This window comes from Plectropomus leopardus, chromosome 8 (assembly GCF_008729295.1).
Source record: "Plectropomus leopardus isolate mb chromosome 8, YSFRI_Pleo_2.0, whole genome shotgun sequence".
Lineage (NCBI taxonomy): Eukaryota > Metazoa > Chordata > Actinopteri > Perciformes > Serranidae > Plectropomus > Plectropomus leopardus.
In genome coordinates this window covers 27551281-27569208 of record NC_056470.1, presented here as the reverse complement: position 1 = coordinate 27569208, position 17928 = coordinate 27551281, and the positions used below count along the sequence as shown (strand labels likewise).

Below are 17928 nucleotides of genomic sequence, written 5' to 3'. Positions count from 1 at the left end.
GCACTTTCACAAAAACAACCAACAAGTACTGCAGTGATGATTTAGCCCTTGTCAGAAACACGTCAGGATGCAATAGCAGCCTACATGCAAAAGATATGTGGTCAAATGTGTCCCAGACCACCTTGGTAATTGGTTTGACTGACTTGACCACAATGCATCTTGGTGGTTGTTTACACTTGCTACATCTTTACCTAGCCTGTGCACTTACAATCGGATCAGCCAAAATAAATGTTAATACCCAAAATGACAAAAAGAGACACAAAACAACAAAAAGACTACTACAAAGAGATGCAGAAGAACAACAAAAGAGGTAAAGACCCACAAAGTCTAATAATCTCATGCTAATAACACATGTGCTTTTACTACTATGACAAGTCAAGTGTAAACGTCCTCTATTCAAAAAAAGGCCTAAACAGAAATAAAATAAGATTATGTATTGGACAGGATTGAAATGATTTATTGTTTAAAGTTATCAGCTGGGAGCTTTGAACTTTTAGATTACATTCATTGGGTGGACAGGGTTAATCAAAACCCCTAAAACTAACTAAATGAAAAAGAAGATCAAAGTCACACACGCCTTATGGTTTTTATTTTATTTTCTAATAGATCAACAATAAAAAAAAAGTTTCATAAATAATTTAAATGTAACAACAATGAAATTTGAAGGTAGATAGCGAATCCCACTGATTAGTAGCTTTCTAGTGACGCTAATATAACTTTGGCTCCTTGCTGTGCTGTCAATCACGTCGTCGGCGGTCATCAGCTGCAGCTGTTCTCAGTTCAGTTTGATCCTCAGACCTCAGGCAGGAGGTTGCTCCCAGCAGCTCTGTCGGGTGTTCATGTGACTCACTGCAAAAGACGTTTTCTTATACAGATACAAAGAACAACTAAGCACTGGTTTGGCCACTTTTTAATTTCTGCGTCCTCTTTGTGACATGTCGCTGTTTGTGGAGGACCCTGCTAACCTCTCTAAATCTAGACTCAAGTCAGATTTAGTCGCCCACAATGTCGCGCTGCCACCTGCTAAGAGCAAAAAGGAGGTTTATGTGAAGTTGCACTTAAAACACATCGACCGGACAAACGCTGCGGATTTTTCTAGCGACGAGGAGGGAGATCATCAAGAGCAAGATGTGGCAGTGAGTGATCAAACTTTTGAATGTAATGCTAATTGACTTTTGCAGTCACAACGTGTAACGTTACGTGTTGACTTGACATAATGATAGCATTAAATATAGGAGACCAATAACAACAGAACAGTGTTTTTCCGTTCTGAATAGTAAAAAACATAATTATAAATGTGATGCTTGGTAAAAGGCATTTTAAAAATGCTTTCTTCAAGGACATCAACTTAAAAAAAAAAAAAAAACAATTATAAAGAGGGGCCATTGTGCATCATAACAAGTCCTCTTTATTTACAGGGGGTGGCAGAAGTGAAATTTGTTATAAAATTTTGTTTTGATCCTCTCTTGAATGTCTGGGGGCAATGCATGAACCTCCCTCTAACATAAATAGGCCCTAACCATATGTTTTTTATATTCATATGAAGGCCAATGCAACAAGCATACTGCATGAGAATAAAACTTATTTCCAAAAAGCAGCACCATAATTTCAGTCTTTACAGTTTCTGGTGATGATAAATGGTTTAATTTTGAGAAATTGTAAAGAAGAAATGCCTTTCAAACCTGCTGGTAGGTTTTGGAGTTCAGCTGAGATTAAAAATAAAAAAGTAAATATGTAATACAACCACTTTAAGTTGTATGTCCCTCCCTAAACCCCAAATTATAAAAAAAACAAAACAAAACATCCCTCTCCAGTGATTAAAAAAATATTTGACAAGCCACTTCTGTTGTGCACCACCCCCTCCCTACACACAAATAACATACAGGCCTATTATTATTACTATTAATAATAATAATGATAATAATAATAATAATAGTTATGAACTGAATTAAATGAATGCTGTGTGAGGTCAGCAGCTGTGGAGGAAATAGAGGGAGATCTGGGTCACCGCTAGTCCTCTCAGCTTGCTGTAGTATTTTGACCATGAGCCACCAGCTGTATAGTTGGTATAGATTTACACGAGACATTTCTGTAGCTGGCTTCTGCCATTGCAATCTTGTGCATGTGTTTGCCGCACCTGTCACTTTCATTTGTGGGTGCCAAGAAGAGCACTAGCACTTGAGGTCTGGAAGTTGTTTCTGTGCCGTGTCATGGGGTAGAAAGACTGTCTGTTTGGGCAGACTGTGTTTAGTCTATTAAGCCTCAACTATGAAATGGTGTAAAGTCAGGGGTAGAGTTTAATATCAAGAAACTGATGCAAGATTTGCACTTAGGGCCTAATACTGATATTTGGAGCTGAAATACTTAGGGAAATTCAAGCAGAGTAATTGGAACCACTTTGATATTCACTTAAGCATTTAAGTCATTATTCAAGCATAATACAAACTGGTTGCAGCCTTTTTAATGTAGCAATTTGCTTTTTTTTACTGCTTTATATAAAGCTGTATCAATTAGTCCATTATGAGAATATTAATCGCCAACTATTCTGATAATCAATTATTCATTTCAGTCCTTTTTTTAGAGAAAAAAAGTTAAACGTTTGCTGGTTCCAGCTTCTTAAATGAGAAAATTTGATGTGTTTCTTTGTCATTTATGATAGTAAATAAAGAGTTTTGTATTGTTGGTTAAAGAAAAGAAGCAAACTGAAGATGTCATTTTGCATACTGGGGTATTGTTATGAGCATTTATCAGAATTTTTATTTTATACGGACTACACAATTAATAGTTTCATTGTGAAAATAATTGATAGATTAGTCAAAAATGAAAACAATCATTAGTTGAGACTAGTTTTGTATCATAGCTAACTGAATATCTTTGGGTTTTGGACTGTGAGTTAGGCAAAACAAACATTTTAGAACTTTTAGAACTTTTTTGGCATTTCACACATTATACTAATACAAGATTAAATTAGAAAATGATTGGCAAATTGATTGATCATTAGATAGATAATAGTTAGATGCAGCCCCACTGATTGTTGACAGATCATTTCAGTGTTGCTGTTAGGAGCTGTGACAATTATGAGCATTTTACAGCCAGATAATAAACCTATCATAGTTATCTCTCTGCCAGATAATACCTGATAAACCAGCATTAACTGATATCCTCTTCTTCTGTGGTTGTTCAGAATAGGTAGATGTTATAAGAACAGAATAGAATATTAATTCAGTACCCAAATAAAATGAGCATTGAACAGATTTGTAAAATGCAGCCTCCAGCTGTTTTTTATGCTCTGCATCCCACACCTGAAAACTGCTGACGTTCAAGCTGCAGCTTTTGTCGTGTATCAAATAGCATTCGGTAATTTCAACAAATTGTGTTTTGTGATGACAAGGAGGAGGATGCAGAGATGCCCGACCCATGTGGTTTGACTGACGATGACCTCAAGGCTGCGCTACTCAAATATGGGGTTAAAGCCGGGCCCATTGTTGGTGAGGTTGCACTTAACACTCTCAAAATTGGTTTTCATTGTAGAAAATTGATTCCTTCTGGCCATCAATAATGCAGCTTTATTTTAGTAATTGTGTTAAGACATCATGTTCACCTTCACTCTATTCTTTTTAAGTCTATTCGATCCCATCTGAAAATACTAATTGCCATTGCATTGTTTGTCTGTGTTAGCCTCCACCAGAGCCTTGTATGAGAAGAAACTCAGGAAGCTGCTTCAGTCTGAGGAACAAGGCCATCTGAACAGAGCAGAGAAAGATGTGTTGTACTCAGACAGTGAAGAAGATGAGGAAAATGGGGAAGAGGAGGATAAAGGGTCAGGTATGACTAATCAGGGTTTCCCACACATCCATTTATTTGTGGCGGCTCACCACGATTAAAACAGCTGCAGAGACATATTGATTTTATATCTTTGTAGCTGGACCATTATTAGGAACACTAGTGGATTGCATATTGGTTATCAATTGCACAAAACTCTTGGGAACGTAAAGCGTATTCTGGGCACAGACGGAGCAGCAGGATCTCAGACACAGTTAAAGTTAAACTAAGCGTTCATTGTGTTGGATCTAGAAGTCTGCAGCACCTTCTCCTCTCATCCACCAGATCAACAGATCAGTTAACCACTCCGCGACACAAACTCCTCAAACAGCTGCTGAGGGAAAAAATAACTCACAACAAGTTCCAACACATTGTCATCCTAAGTTGTCACATATTGCCACTTTGGAGTGGACTTCCACATCTACAAACTACACTCAAGGTATCCTTGTCAGTCTGCTGTTGACGTTCTCTACTGTAATCCCACCACAAGCACACGGTTAGATTATGCCGCACCTGGTTATCTTCAGGCAACAAAAGCACATGGCAACCTTAATGGGATGTCAACAAACATATACGCTGGCACAGATGGTTAGGCTTAGGCAAAAGAGGCACGGTAAGGTGTAGAAAAACCCCCATCACATTCAGACAGGAAGTCTGGGTTTGTTGAACCCATCCACCCCCTCTCTTGCCCACCCTCTAGGGACCTTTCTGCTTGTTGTATCATGTCATCAGCCCCAGCATTTTACCCTGTCCATCGGCGTATCATGCAGGCCTGACCGGTTCCGTCTGGCCACGTTCTCAACTGACGCCAGCTGTGTTAAGGCAGGTGCCATCTGGCTGTCCGTTGGCGTATAATAACAACTTGAATGGTCCTGTCCGGCTGTGTTCTCAGCTGACAACGTGCAGTGGCGTAACGTGGATGTGAAAAGAGGCTTTTGGCGTTGGGATCTTGAGCATTGCAGTGGCCGTGGTATTTGATGACTTTGGAATGAGAACGGGTTATAAGTTCTGCATTCGCTGCGTATTCCAAATTCAAAATTCAGAGAGGGAATACAAATTGATAAAAAAGGAGCACGAACATGACACAACAAACAAACAAACAAAAACACCCCACAGATTATAATTATGTGGGAAACAATGTTAAATGTGAAATGTCTTTTCGTTTTTGTGAAGATATTTATTTTTATGCTTTGTATCAGATAATAATTTGCTTTGTATTGTTTTATGTGACTTGAACAGATCCTGAAGAAGCAGAAGAGGAAGATGTTGAGCAATCAGACAAAGCACAACAAGTGAGCAGTCAGGTGAGAAAATTGCAGGACGTTTTTTCCTGTCTTTGGTGCAGTGATTTGGAGAACACTACCTGCTGGTTAAAAGACCTTGCATTTTAGCCATCACTAACTGTAATCTTGAAATAAATCTCCCCTACAGTGCCACTTAGTGGTTGCAGATTGCAACTGTAGACTTGTGTTCTGACTGGAAGGGTTCACTCTTTGCATGACTCTTTTTTACTTTTCACAGGTAAAGTTGTGGTTTCAGAATGGAGATTTTGTTTACCCACAGTGCTTTTTACCTTCATCAAGGCTGGTAAATACTACAGATATTCATATCTTTGCACAAAGTTCTGTCAATCTGAATTCTCAGGGGACGCTGATATGTTTTTATTTCCTTTTGTTTGATCGGCTTGGTCTTTTGTAGCGCGCTCATGCTTCTAGAGACAGGGAACCTAGTCCCAAGTGGAATTCAGGGAATGCGGTAAAATCATCAGAGCGGAGTCGGCCTCACTGCTTGCAGATTCCCGTAGGAATTAGTAAAGCATCCTCTGTAGATCAACGCTCAGGATTAGGATCAGGGGTAGGCTGGTCTTATTTCACTTCTCGTGGATTTGAAATTCTCTGCATTCCTTTCTTAGACTGTAACTTGATTGTGTGTCCTTCTCAAGCCACCAATGGGATATTTTTGTTTTACACTCATGGGCTTTGGTATTGCACTGGAGTATTGTGTGATGAATGATATATATTTGTGTTGCTGTTAACATGATAAAAATACAAATCCTTGCAGTTGCCATGTGGATCACAATCAGTAACCAGTGGCAGTTCATCGTTTTCCTCTCAGGCCTTCAGCATAACTCAAATGGTTGAAGAGGAAAGTTAATCCTACTTGCTTTCAAACCCACATTTCACATCTTTAAAAATGAAATTTTTGTTGTGCATTTTCATTGTTTAAGTGCTCAGTCAGTCATGTACATTCTTACCCGTAACAACAGATGGAGAGTCGGAGGTCACTCTCCAGTAGCACAGACACAGAGAGAGTGTTGAATGGGAGCAATGTGCAGGAGCATTGGTCACGGTCCAACAGGGTCAGTAGTGCTCATTGTTCAGCCACACTTTAAGCTCAAACTTTGGTGGTGGTTAAAGGAATACTTCACCCCACAAATGATCAATTGTATATCACTTATTCACTTCATGTTTACTTTGAGAAGAAAACTTTATTTTGCACGCCTGCATTAAATCAAGAATCCAGTAATTCTTGATAAATTTAAGTCATGGAGATCCACTTTTAATAACCACAAAACTATATCAAAACATCTGTTTACAAACTCAAACAACTCGTGCAGTACAATCCAAGTCTCATTAATCCAGTTCTATGTCCAGCCCTTATGGCAGCCCTTTCCGACTGGGGACTGAACTAAAAGATAAACTCATCTATGCTCTCTTTAAAGCCAGATCCATTGACAAGTAACATTGCTGCAAACAGGAAGCTGCTGGTGTACTGTTGCCTCCATCAGAAAGTTAGTGTTAATGTGTGACTTCCTGTTTTAGATTTTCTTTTTAAAGGTTAGTTCAAATTCACAGAGGTAACACAATACTACAAAAAACTAATAAGTGAGGTGGTCAACTAGTACCTCCTGTATTTAGCAAGGCAACGTTAGTGGTTTTATAAGTGGAGTCTTGCTTTGAAGAGAGCATAAATGAAGTTTCCGGTTCAGTTTCCTGTTGGAAAATGCTGTCTGTTTGGGAAGTACTTATCCCAAAACTGGATAAATAGCAATAGTTGATAGTAATAGTATAGTAATATTTGGATTCAACTTTTTTTTCTTCACAAGATCAACGTAATTGACACATAAATGGTCATTTGTGGAGTTAATTATTACTTTAGAGTGGTTGGGGAAGTTCACGGGTGGGAATTTAGACTGTAGAAATCCTAATCTGTTATATTTCTTTTCCTTAGCTGAAAAGGACGATTGTGGACAAGTTCACCATGGAGAACCAGTCCCTTTACTACACTCCTGAGGCATCAACTTATAAATTGGAAATGAAGGCATAGACATACATGATGAAACATTTTTTATCACTTGATGGGATGTGTGTGTATTGTCTACGAGAACACACATTGTGTGGTGTAACTTCCATGTGTCACTGTTACTGTGTTGAACACCACCTAGAAAATTATACACGCTTAAGTTAAAGGTCCCATATTATGCTCATTTACAGGTTCATGCTTTTATTTTGGGTTTCCTCTAGAACATGCTTACGTGCCTTAATGTTAAAAAAAAAAACAAAAAAAAAAACCCAAAACCAAACATTATTTTTATCATAGTGTCTTTCTGAATATAATACATTTTATATATTTAGATTCAACAGGACATTGGTATTGACAGACCAAAAAAAAAAAACCCCACACATATGTCATTACATGAGTTGTAGGTTATTGACATAAGACACAGTGATACAGTTAAGCAGTTAGACCATTAACCTTTCAGTTCATTTTTTGCCATTTCCCCCCTGTTTGACATAGAAAATATTATTTTCTCCTAATGTACATCATTTGTCAGATCCTTCAGCTACATATCAAATATTGTTGGGTTCTCAGATATCCAAAATTATTGCAGCAACTTTCTCACTAGCAGTGTGGACAGATAGATGATCTGAACTTCAAACTCATTCACTCTGCTCGACTCACCCCAAATATAATGCGGTAAGAGGGGCCGGGGGAAACTCTTTCTTAAAAAGCCTTGGACAAAAAAAAAAAAATCAAATAGATGACCCCCAAAAATGTGCAACTTGTGGCAATGAAAGACTTGATGAGACAGAGTACTGCGATTAAGACACACTTTCTGAATTTAGACTGTGCATTTCTTTGTGCATTAAGCAATTTGATACTTTCACAATTTTTATATAGCCCCTTTACCTGCTAAAGAATAAATAGAATTTTTACTTCTCCCTATGTGGGACCTTTAACAGTTGCTCTATTTTAACATGTCAGTTTGTGTCAGATCTCTGGTGATAACATTAATGAACACCCTTTTCCTCTATTTCTATCTGACTTGCCGGGCCTCCTCCTCTTTGGGAATCTGCTGTCTGGGACATTTTCCTCCTTTTCTCTGGTCCACTCTTACAGAAATTTCTGCTTTCTTTTCCAGCTTTCTCAGGAGCCTGTGAAAGATACACTCGAGGACATATTTCCAAACACTGATGCCACACCTACAGGGATCCAGTAAGTGCCACGCCAACACTATTACAGTACACCGATTAAATGTTGTTAAATAAAAATAAGATTTTACCACAGTACAAGAAATGTACCGGAATTGTAATTTGTGTGTGAAATGTGGACAGCTTTAACAGTGGCACATAGTAGGTTTTTTTTGGATTATCAGCATATATACGCTGTTGTATTCTAGCGCCACACGTCGGAGACCTATCAAGGGCGCAGCAGGGAGGCCTGTCCAGTACGTGTATCCAGACACTCCTGCCAGTCCCACAACCCTGGAGAGACGAGAGGTGGAGCGCCGCCTTGTGCCCATACATATACGGATTTTTGTCTTCCTCACCGTGGCGTGCCTCCTGTACCTCATTTATGTTTGTGTTGAGGATGATGCTTTCAGTCCATTTGTGGCTTTACTGGATGGCCTAAACCAGGGGTCAGACAGTGAGAAAGGGCTTTTGCTTCAGGCTGAGACACAAGACACACCAGCACTCTCTGGACAGGAGTAACTCTTATATTGACTTACAGATGTTGCTTTTTCGGTGATGCAAGCCTTGTTCAGGGATATCTTCAGGAAGCACATGTTGCTTTACTATTGTGTGTATGTGTGTGTCTGTATCAGAGCAAACCTCAAGTCCAGTTTTACATTTTTATATGTTTTGCTAATGGATGTGTAACCAAAGTGCTCCTGTCCATGTAGTTAGCTGAAACAATTTTTTCAAATTTATAAATAATAATGAGAATTCTATATTGTTTTTCTATGACCTAACCCACATTGTGTAATGCCATGGTGCCTTTTCAGTGAATTAATGTTGCTGTACTTGTTTGTATTTTTTAAATATTTGAACCATATTTCAATAAAGGATGTTTTGCTTCATACTTTTTGTTTAACTGATGATACTTGCTAAAGTGAAAACAAACACATGCAGACATAAAAATGATGGCATTAGTCGTATGGTAAAATCCACTTTCATCATGTCGTCATGATTAAGATTACAAGTTAGATAAGGAAGTGCACCTCAAAATTTTACAGAAAATATACCCAGCTAATTGTCTTATTGCAAAGTTTACAGGCACTGATACCCCCTGCTCCTTTTATAAACATATAGAAACTATTTCACATCCCTTTTTAATGTGAAATATTTAACATATTTTAGAAAAATCTTGAATTTCTTTGAAACCCCTAATTCAATTTGTTCCTTTAATATTATCTAATATAATAATCCAGATAATAGCTGTCTTGAATATCTATTTTTTTATGCTAAATGCTAATCTATTTATTTACAAACAAATATTCTCTCAGTCACTTTCTGAATTTTTACATTTTTTCTTATAATTTAAGGCTCTTCTCAGGTGACTCATTTGATTAAAAAACAAAAACATGCAAAACCTTTGGAAAATAAAGCAAATTTCCCCTTGAATCCTCTGACTGAATATACTTTTTTTGCTCTATATGCTAGTACCCATGTTCATCACTTTTTATTATTTACTTTTTTTTTATTTTTGTTTGTCATTTAATTGTCTTTAAAAACTGTCCTTTATACTATTCATTTATATTTCTGTCATTTTTTCCACAATATGCATGTAACTATGTTAAGCATTTTTATGATTTATTTATTTTTTTTAATTTGTTGTGTTTGTTTTTTTCTGTTAATCATTTTTATTATTTTCAATTTTTATTTTACTTTTTATTTATTTACTTTAAGTAATCAAATACTTTATTTATTTACTTACTTTCCATATACGCGTGTCATTATTGTTTTTTTATACAGAAGCTATAAAGGCATGTAACCCTATTTATTTTATTTTATTTATTTTTTCATTTTGTCTTTTTGTGTTTGTTTATTTTATGTAATCATCATTAAATGCTCTCATTTATACTCTTTATATATCATTATGTAATTCCTTTTTTTTAAAATATATTTTTTTTACTCGTTTTGCTATTAATTACCTGATATTTTGTACATATTCATTTTGTAAATAAAAAAAATGCAAGTTATTCTGGCGCCAGCAGGTGGCTCTCCTTCAATAAACCTGAACTAATTCAGTCTGCACTCAGTCACAGTGAACGAGTTCCGCTGTCACAACAGACAACAATGACAGAGCCAGGGCCAAAGTTCAAAACAATTAAGTTTTTAAAGATTATTTTCTGCAGTTTTTTCATCACAGTGCTGCTATTATTTATCATAGCGTCTATCAGGACTCTTTCACTGGACGTAAATGTCGGACTTCAACTCGCAAATTGGGAAAAGACGAGTAACATCTCACCGCTCATAGACCAGCACCAGAGAGAGGAGCTTCTTGCAAACTTTAAAGGTAAATGTCGCTTGCTAATGTGCAAATAATCGTTAACTTTTGTGGAAAGTAGCTTAAAGAAACGCTTAGAAAGCGGCAGTGGCAGATGTTAACCGACGTTGTCTCTGTATTTATCCAGAAGCTATCCGGATCCCCACCGTGTCCTTCTCAGAGAGGGAGAGCAACGCCACCGCGCTGCTGCAGTTTGACAGGCTGCTCCGGAAAGGTAACGACACAGGCTGCAAAGAAACATGTCACACTGTCAATATCCTCATAAAGTGTCAGTAACGTGTTCACGGTGTAATGGTTTCCCACGACGTAATTTAGCCGAGCAGGTCGAGCTAACTATTAGCCAAAGTTCAACAGTTAACAAGCCTAAATTGATGCTGTGCATGTAAGTGCTGTGCTTTTTTCTGTCTCCTCATAACTGTGAATTTATTTATAACACACAGTAGAGTCTAATTCATCCCAGTATGTTATTTAAGGTAGCTTTTCTACGATTAAAGAGGTGGTTCACTCAACGTTACAGGTGTCAGCAGACCCTTTGTAGGAATAGCTGCTAGGATCAACTGACTGCTCAGCTAAGTCTATAATCAAGGATGACAAATAGTTTCTTATTTAATTTATTTTATACGTCTTCTATTCTCTTCTTGAGAATCAAGAATCTCCTTTTCAAATGAGTCCTGATCAATCGACAGCAATAATGATTTAACAAGATCAAACAAACACAACAGCAAAAAGTTCAAACAAACAGCAAAAACATTTTCATACAAAAAACAACCCCAAAACAAAATAAACAAACAAATAACAGACTTGTGTGCAGTAATGGGACATGTGCATTCAGTGGCAAATTGAATTGGCTCAATTTCTTTAAAAAACATGGGAACAAAGTGACTAGCCAATTACTAAGAAAAGGCCTCAATATTAGCAAGGAATTAGAATATTAGTAAATTAAAAAAAAAGTTTTAAAAAAACAAAACAATTAAAGAAACAAGGAAATGGTCTAGAAAACATGCTTAAAAATTATAATAATTATTTAAATCTAATTTTAAATATGTAATTATGGACATGTAAATATAGTTTTACCTAGCTTTTTTCCCCTAGCTTTTAAAAACTATTTTCTAAATCTGCTAATTTCTTGCAGTTTTTGGAACATTTCTTACCAAGTTGCTCATGCTGCTTTTTCCCCCATGTTATTGAAAAAAAAAATCTTACCATTATGCTTAGGGTTCAAAGGTTTCAATAATGAAAGGTGTCTGAATGTAGCACAAGAAAAGTAATGTTGCACCAGGTTTCAGGGGGTTAAATCGCCCATGCTTATAATAAAATCTAGTTGAAGTTGACTGAGGGAGCAAAAACTTTAAAAGCACTTTCACCAAAGACCATGCGGGTTTAGGAGTGACACACATAAGTTGTACACACTACAAAAGTTGCAGTTACTGACAGTTTTAGAATAAAATATAAAACTCTGTTTCTTGTGAGTATTAAACTGACCTTTATGTGTACAGTAGACAGAATTTCCCCTTTAAGCTCGACTTCTTCTTCCTGTGTCAGCCTTCCCAACAGTTTTCTCTTCAAGCCTGGTTCGTCATGAATTGGTGGCCAATTACAGCCACCTGTTTTCGGTGCAAGGATCGCAGCCTGACCTGATGCCGTACATGCTGCTGGCCCATATTGATGTAGTGCCTGCCTCAGAGTCGGATGGCTGGGAGGCTCCACCATTTTCTGCTGCGGAGATAGATGGCTTCATCTATGGTAGAGGGACCATCGACGACAAGGGCTCTTTAATGGTGAGAGAACAAGTGATATTTTGTGTGATCATGCAATTCAACAGAGTAAACTAATATTAGCATCAGCATATATTTATATTTCTAACTAACATACTAATTCTATACGTTGTATTGTAGCATAAGGAACAGTTTTATATTTTACACACTTTACACACTCAGCACTTTATACATGTTTATAATTTTGAATATTTACATACGAGTACTAATTGCTGTATGTCTTTAGATTTTAGATTTTTACATTGTCACACATTATAGTGTTAATTGTTTTAGTTTTGCTGTGTTTCCATTTTGTATTTTATATTTTTACATACTTTGTGCTGGTACATATTTCTACATTCTCTAATACTCTATCCTTGGCAACAGAGCAACTGTAACGAAACACAATCACCCCTCAGGGAACAGTCAAGTATTCCTAATTTCTGATTTCTGATATGCTTTATTTATTTCCCAGGGAATACTTCAGGCTCTGGAGTACTTGCTGATAAAAGGCTATGCTCCACGCAGAGGATTTTACATTGGACTTGGTCATGATGAAGAAGTACTTAAAATGTTTATTAAACTCTTACTTTTTTAAATTTGGACTTAAATAAGATGTCATATGTTAATGTTTGTGTCCTTCAATGTTTCTTTTTAAAGGTCAATGGTTACAAGGGAGCAATGAACATTGTGCGTGCACTGAAGCAGCGTGGTGTGCAGCTGTCGTTTGTCCTGGACGAGGGCCTGGCTGTGCTTGATGGAGTCATCAGTGGTCTTGAAGGACCTGCCGCTCTGTAAGAACCTGTCCTGCTCCAAACGTGATTTTTCTTTTTTAGATTTTCTGTGATAAAAATTATATAATTTGGATGAGTCAGACATCCTAGCAAGCTTACAAGAAAAGCATTAAATGGTATGTCTCTATTGAATTGTGTAAAGAATATAGGTGATTGTTATAAATCTATGTTTTATGTGTGTGTACTTGTTTAATAGAATTGGGATAAGTGAGAAGGGTTCTGCCACTGTAAAGCTCAGTGTGTCTATGGTTCCTGGTCACTCCTCAATGCCTCCCAGGGAGACCAGCATTGGGATCTTGGCTGCAGCAGTCAAAAGGTAAGAGTTAAATTTTCTCCAAATTTGGATTTTTAACTAGTTATATTAACTAGACCTGCCAAGTGCCAAATGCAGGTAGATATTTTGTTTTGCGAGTAAATCTCGGAGGGCTATCTGTCACACCGGCATGTACCAAAGTAGTCATGTCTTACACTATGCTGAGAGTCTCTGCTGGGTTTTGGTGTCATATGCTGGGTTCACACTGGACATTCAACGACCACAAAGTGTGCTGATTTTTTATGAGCGCTGCTTGTTTTTGGTGCCTGTGTTGACCAGTCAGACTGTTCACACTGGACACACCACGGCCCCGAACTACACGGCCCCAAGCGCTGCAGCAGGCTCGTGTTCAGCCGCGATAGTTTTGGCATCTGTTCTGTAGTTTGAGCAAGCGAATTTGGGAGGAAATCACACTAAAAACTCTTTTATGAACAATGTAAACGATTTAAATTTTTATTTTATTTTATTAAACATTTATTGAACTAGAAATAGTCACATTGAGATTCAGAATCTCTTTTTCAATATTAGAAATGTTGAATATGATTCAACATTTAAATGAATGATTTGATCATGATAAATGATAAAATATGCATCCAGTTCTTCCACAATACTTGTCAGTTGTGTCTACAGAGAGGGAGAGAGACATGCAGACACACAAAGACAGACAGGCACACAGTGAAAAAATCCTTTCTGATTTTGAAATCGGGCTACATCATATACATAAGAAGAAAATAAAAGAAAATAATGGCACGTCATTACATGATTGTTAAAATTATTGTAGCAGAGGGACCATGAATGCAGTACTTCTTATTGCTTGTGGAGACACGGTCTGCACGGGTTGTCTATTCTTCAGCGAGAAATGGAGATGAGATTTTAACTGACAGTTTTGATGTCTGTCAACAGTAGTATGCCAGATAACTTAGCCTCAAGGGCTACAGTGTTTACCGTTGCTTTTCAACATAATCAGCTGCTCCACACTGACGTGATCATAACCGTAATCATCCAGGATATCAGTCTGGACTAAGGTCGCAGACCGGATATCTCCTCCAATTGTAGGGGGTGAATCAGGGTTGAATCAATCCATAAGTCCTGTGGTTTGAGCCCAGCTTTGTCTCTCTGTTCATGCTGTGCCATGTGTTTATCTACACTCTACATTTTTACCACCCCTGAAACAAAAAGCCCAAATCTACGACTTCAACTGTGTCATGCTGTTTCCTCAGACTAGAGGAGAACCCTATGCCGAGATTATTTGGTCATGGACCTGAATATGGAACATTTGAGCATCTGGCGCACAAGGTAAAATAACTTTTTTTTTAAGTCCAGCACTCATCACGAGTAGCACATTAGATCCTTCTCTGTTGTTTCTAAAATTCTCATTTTCGTCTCCAGTTTGGGCTCCCACTGAAGTTTATAATGTCGAATTTGTGGCTGTTTGCCCCACTTATTGGCAGGTAATTGCATCCTAAAATTAATTTACTGTGGTGTCTTCTGATTGTATCCATTGAAATAAATCAGTGAACATGTTTATGTTACAGAGTACTTGAAAGAAAACCAGACACTAATGCTTTTGTGAGGACAACAACAGCAGTCACCATGTTTAATGCAGGAGTTAAGGTACAGTTACAAAGTATTTCATGTTTAAAATAGAGGGTAATTTACAGGATATTAGATTAAAAATAATGCACTTAGTACAGTCTGAAATTCTTTCCTGCCATGTAGGTGAATATCATCCCTTCCCTCGCTGAAGCTCATGTAAATCTACGAATCCACTCAGCACAGTCTTTACAAGAGGTAGAGTCAGAAATGTCATTCCTCTTTTTCAGAGTCCTTGATGTCTGTAAATATTCTGAGTTGAATTAGATGTTTGCTGTCTTGTCTAGGTCCTGGACCTAATCCAGTCTACAGTTGGGGACCAGCGAGTGAAGATAGAGTTTGTTGAGGGGTTTGACCCTCTGCCCGTCAGCTCTGCTGATGAAAAGTCCTTAGGCTTCCAGATCATTAAGAAAACTGTGTTGGACATGTTTCCAACAGTAACAGTTGCTCCAGGTAGAATCCAGTTATTTAATTATGCAAAAATTTGGTTATGAAGATACGTGTGTTTCATAAGTGTTTTGATGTAATGTTTTAATGTGCAGGCATCTGTGTTGGGAACACAGACAGTCGACACTTCAAGGACCTGACGAATGATATTTATCGCTTCGTCCCTGTCTGGTTTAAACCAGGTGATGCTCAGAGGTAAGAATCCAGTTATTCTAATATTAAATAAAAAAAAGTCTCAACAAAGCATGTTGGGGTCAGTTAATGGCTTGCACAGATTTATCCGTCAAAGACGAGGGCAACTTCTTGATCAAAAGAGCTTTCTGCGGTTGGTGACACATTAAGCTCCAAAAAACATAGTAAAAAGAGTTTTAAATTGAGCCAACCTACTGCACAATTTACCTCTAAGCTTTGACAATAAAAGGAAATTATCTTGCAAGAACAGTGCAAAGAAGTTGCATAAAGAAAACGTATTTTCTTATTCTTAGATACCTTAAAGGTTTTTTCTTTTTCTTAGATTCCATGGCATCAATGAACGGATTTCCAAAAAGAACTATGAGGACCTCGTAGTATTTTACTTCAGTCTGATTCAAAACTGTGACATTCAGAAGCTCCCTGAGCCTCACAGCTCTGCCCATGAACTCTAAGGAACAGAAAGAATGGTAATAACACAAATGCAACTCAATGGTTTGTGTTAGTATTAGTATGAATTATTTCAACAGCACCTAATGTGACCTTGACTTGCTATATAATGACTATATTTCAGACAAAATTATGTTATTTTACAGCCAGAGGGTACAATTCTACTTTTCACTTCAATCATAGCGTCATATAAACAATGGACTCAAGCATATTTAATGACATACAGTATTGCCTGAACATGAACATGGGATAACTATGTGGCATAACTATATGAGACTGCTGTAATGATTTTTGAATTTACAATCCTGATGGTACTATTTAATGAAATTGCATTTTTGTTGAGCTGCTGGTTCTTACTGTGGAAATGCTGAATGGTGATATTTCAAAATTTATTTTTTTTTAAATTTTTTTTGTTGAATCACATACAGTAGTAGAAGAATTCTATGCTAGGCTTGGGTAATATCTATTTTTTCATACCCTTCTGAATTTCACCGGGGTATATGACGGTGTTATTGCTCCAACAATTGCCGTCTCTATTTTGGTCAAAACAAATCCTTAATTAACAGAGTGAGATGTGAAATATTTAGTTGTGCAGTCTCTCTGCCGTTGTGGCTGTTCACAGTCCTATAATGGCATCCCGAACACTGGCTGGAGCGATGTCTTTCAGCTCAGCTGCCTGTTTCAACAGCAGAGACTGACCTCTGGTGGCGCTTGCTGTGCACTACACACAATGAGTTTTAATAGAGAGGTGTGCATCTGAATATTCAATGGTACTGAAAATCATCCTGCTATGATTCCTAAATACCCTGATATACTTTAATATCATGATACTGCCCAAGTTTATTCTGTATTATCACTGACTGATTCTTTACAATGAATCATGATATATAAAGGTGTTTTGAATATGCACACCATCTTGAGACAGGCATTGTAAAACAGTACAAATAACTTTTAATGGCGGACTAGCTGGGATTGGCTCCAGCCCCCCCGCAACCCTTACGAGGACAAGCAGTTACAGAAAATGACTGACTGACTGACTGACTATTTATCATGTAAAATATTTGATTAAATTCTGTACATATTGCACAATACAGAAACAAAATCACAATTTATGTTGTATTAAAAGTAAAAGGTTTATTCCAACAATAAACATATGAGCTCAAGAGTACCATAAAGTACAAAAAGTGGATAAAGCTTTTTTCTTAGCAGTGATAAAATAAAAAGAAATGAGACAAAACAGCTTCTAGTAATGCACTTTTTGTGTTCAAATTTGCATTTCACCACTCATGGATGGTAATTATGATGATGCATGCTCATTTAGGGCCAGTTGCAGCATTTGCAGCTCTCTTTGAAGACTAAACCCTTGGCGCAGTATTGGACATAGGTAATGCCATTGGCACAACTGTAATAGGAGTTTGGATTATTAGGGTTGGAGTGTAGGCCAGTCTTATCAATGCAGAAATTGAAATCTGGTTTCCCAGCAGTGGTTGTGGTGGTGGTGAGGGGGGTTGTAGTGGCGGTAGGGGTGGTAGTTGTAGTGGTTGGGGTTGTGACGGCAGTATTGGTCAAGGTTGTGGTGGTACAGCATTTGCACTTCTCTTGGAATATTAAACCCAGGGGACAGTATTGGACATATGTAATGCCATTGGCACAATTGTAAAAAGAGTTTAGGTCATTAGGGTTGGGGTGTAGGCCAGTCTTATCGATACAGAAATTTGCATCAGGTTTCCCAACAGTGGTAGTAGTGGTGGAGGTGATGGTGAGGGGTCTTGTA

General features: G+C 37.5%; 2 protein-coding genes across 6 annotated transcripts in view; both read left to right on the top strand.

The window, feature by feature from the left end:
• The first annotated feature begins 770 nt into the window (after positions 1–770).
• Positions 771–9094, top strand: lemd1 (LEM domain containing 1). Of its 2 annotated transcripts, XM_042492323.1 has the most exons (11): positions 771–1136; positions 3392–3488; positions 3679–3825; positions 5062–5126; positions 5344–5409; positions 5521–5676; positions 5884–5967; positions 6089–6181; positions 7054–7143; positions 8246–8319; positions 8504–9094. In XM_042492323.1, the coding sequence occupies exons 1-11, from the start codon at positions 936–938 to the stop codon at positions 8814–8816; spliced, it is 1386 nt and encodes a 461-aa protein (XP_042348257.1). In that variant the 5' UTR covers positions 771–935; the 3' UTR covers positions 8817–9094. The 2 variants fall into 2 exon arrangements, with proteins under 2 accessions (XP_042348257.1, XP_042348258.1); XM_042492324.1 differs by lacking the exons at positions 5344–5409; positions 5521–5676.
• Positions 9095–10385: 1291 nt separating this feature from the next.
• Positions 10386–17928, top strand: part of pm20d1.2 (peptidase M20 domain containing 1, tandem duplicate 2) — a 76582-nt gene continuing 69039 nt past the window's right edge. For 2 of the 4 annotated variants that reach the window (XR_006106077.1, XM_042492453.1), the window contains exons 1-12: positions 10386–10623; positions 10742–10828; positions 12157–12392; positions 12844–12930; positions 13029–13162; positions 13359–13478; positions 14696–14771; positions 14865–14926; positions 15011–15089; positions 15195–15266; positions 15356–15521; positions 15611–15710. Coding sequence is in view for 3 of the 4 variants with exons in the window: in XM_042492453.1 (XP_042348387.1) it covers positions 10404–10623; positions 10742–10828; positions 12157–12392; positions 12844–12930; positions 13029–13162; positions 13359–13478; positions 14696–14771; positions 14865–14926; positions 15011–15089; positions 15195–15266; positions 15356–15521; positions 15611–15710 (1439 nt within the window). In the remaining variant the exon portion in view is untranslated. Of the gene's footprint in view, positions 10624–10741; positions 10829–12156; positions 12393–12843; positions 12931–13028; positions 13163–13358; positions 13479–14695; positions 14772–14864; positions 14927–15010; positions 15090–15194; positions 15267–15355; positions 15522–15610; positions 15711–16029; positions 17187–17928 lie in introns of those variants that run through there. The other 2 variants (XM_042492452.1, XM_042492451.1) reach the window with 2 other exon arrangements.

Bases quoted from the DNA above. Each gene is read 5' to 3' on its own strand.
- lemd1 (XM_042492323.1), top strand. From the start codon at position 936: ATGTCGCTGTTTGTGGAGGACCCTGCTAACCTCTCTAAATCTAGACTC. The intron at 3,489-3,678 runs GTGAGGTTGCAC...TGTCTGTGTTAG, and splicing joins TAAAGCCGGGCCCATTGTTG to CCTCCACCAGAGCCTTGTAT. The intron at 6,182-7,053 runs GTCAGTAGTGCT...TCTTTTCCTTAG, and splicing joins ATTGGTCACGGTCCAACAGG to CTGAAAAGGACGATTGTGGA.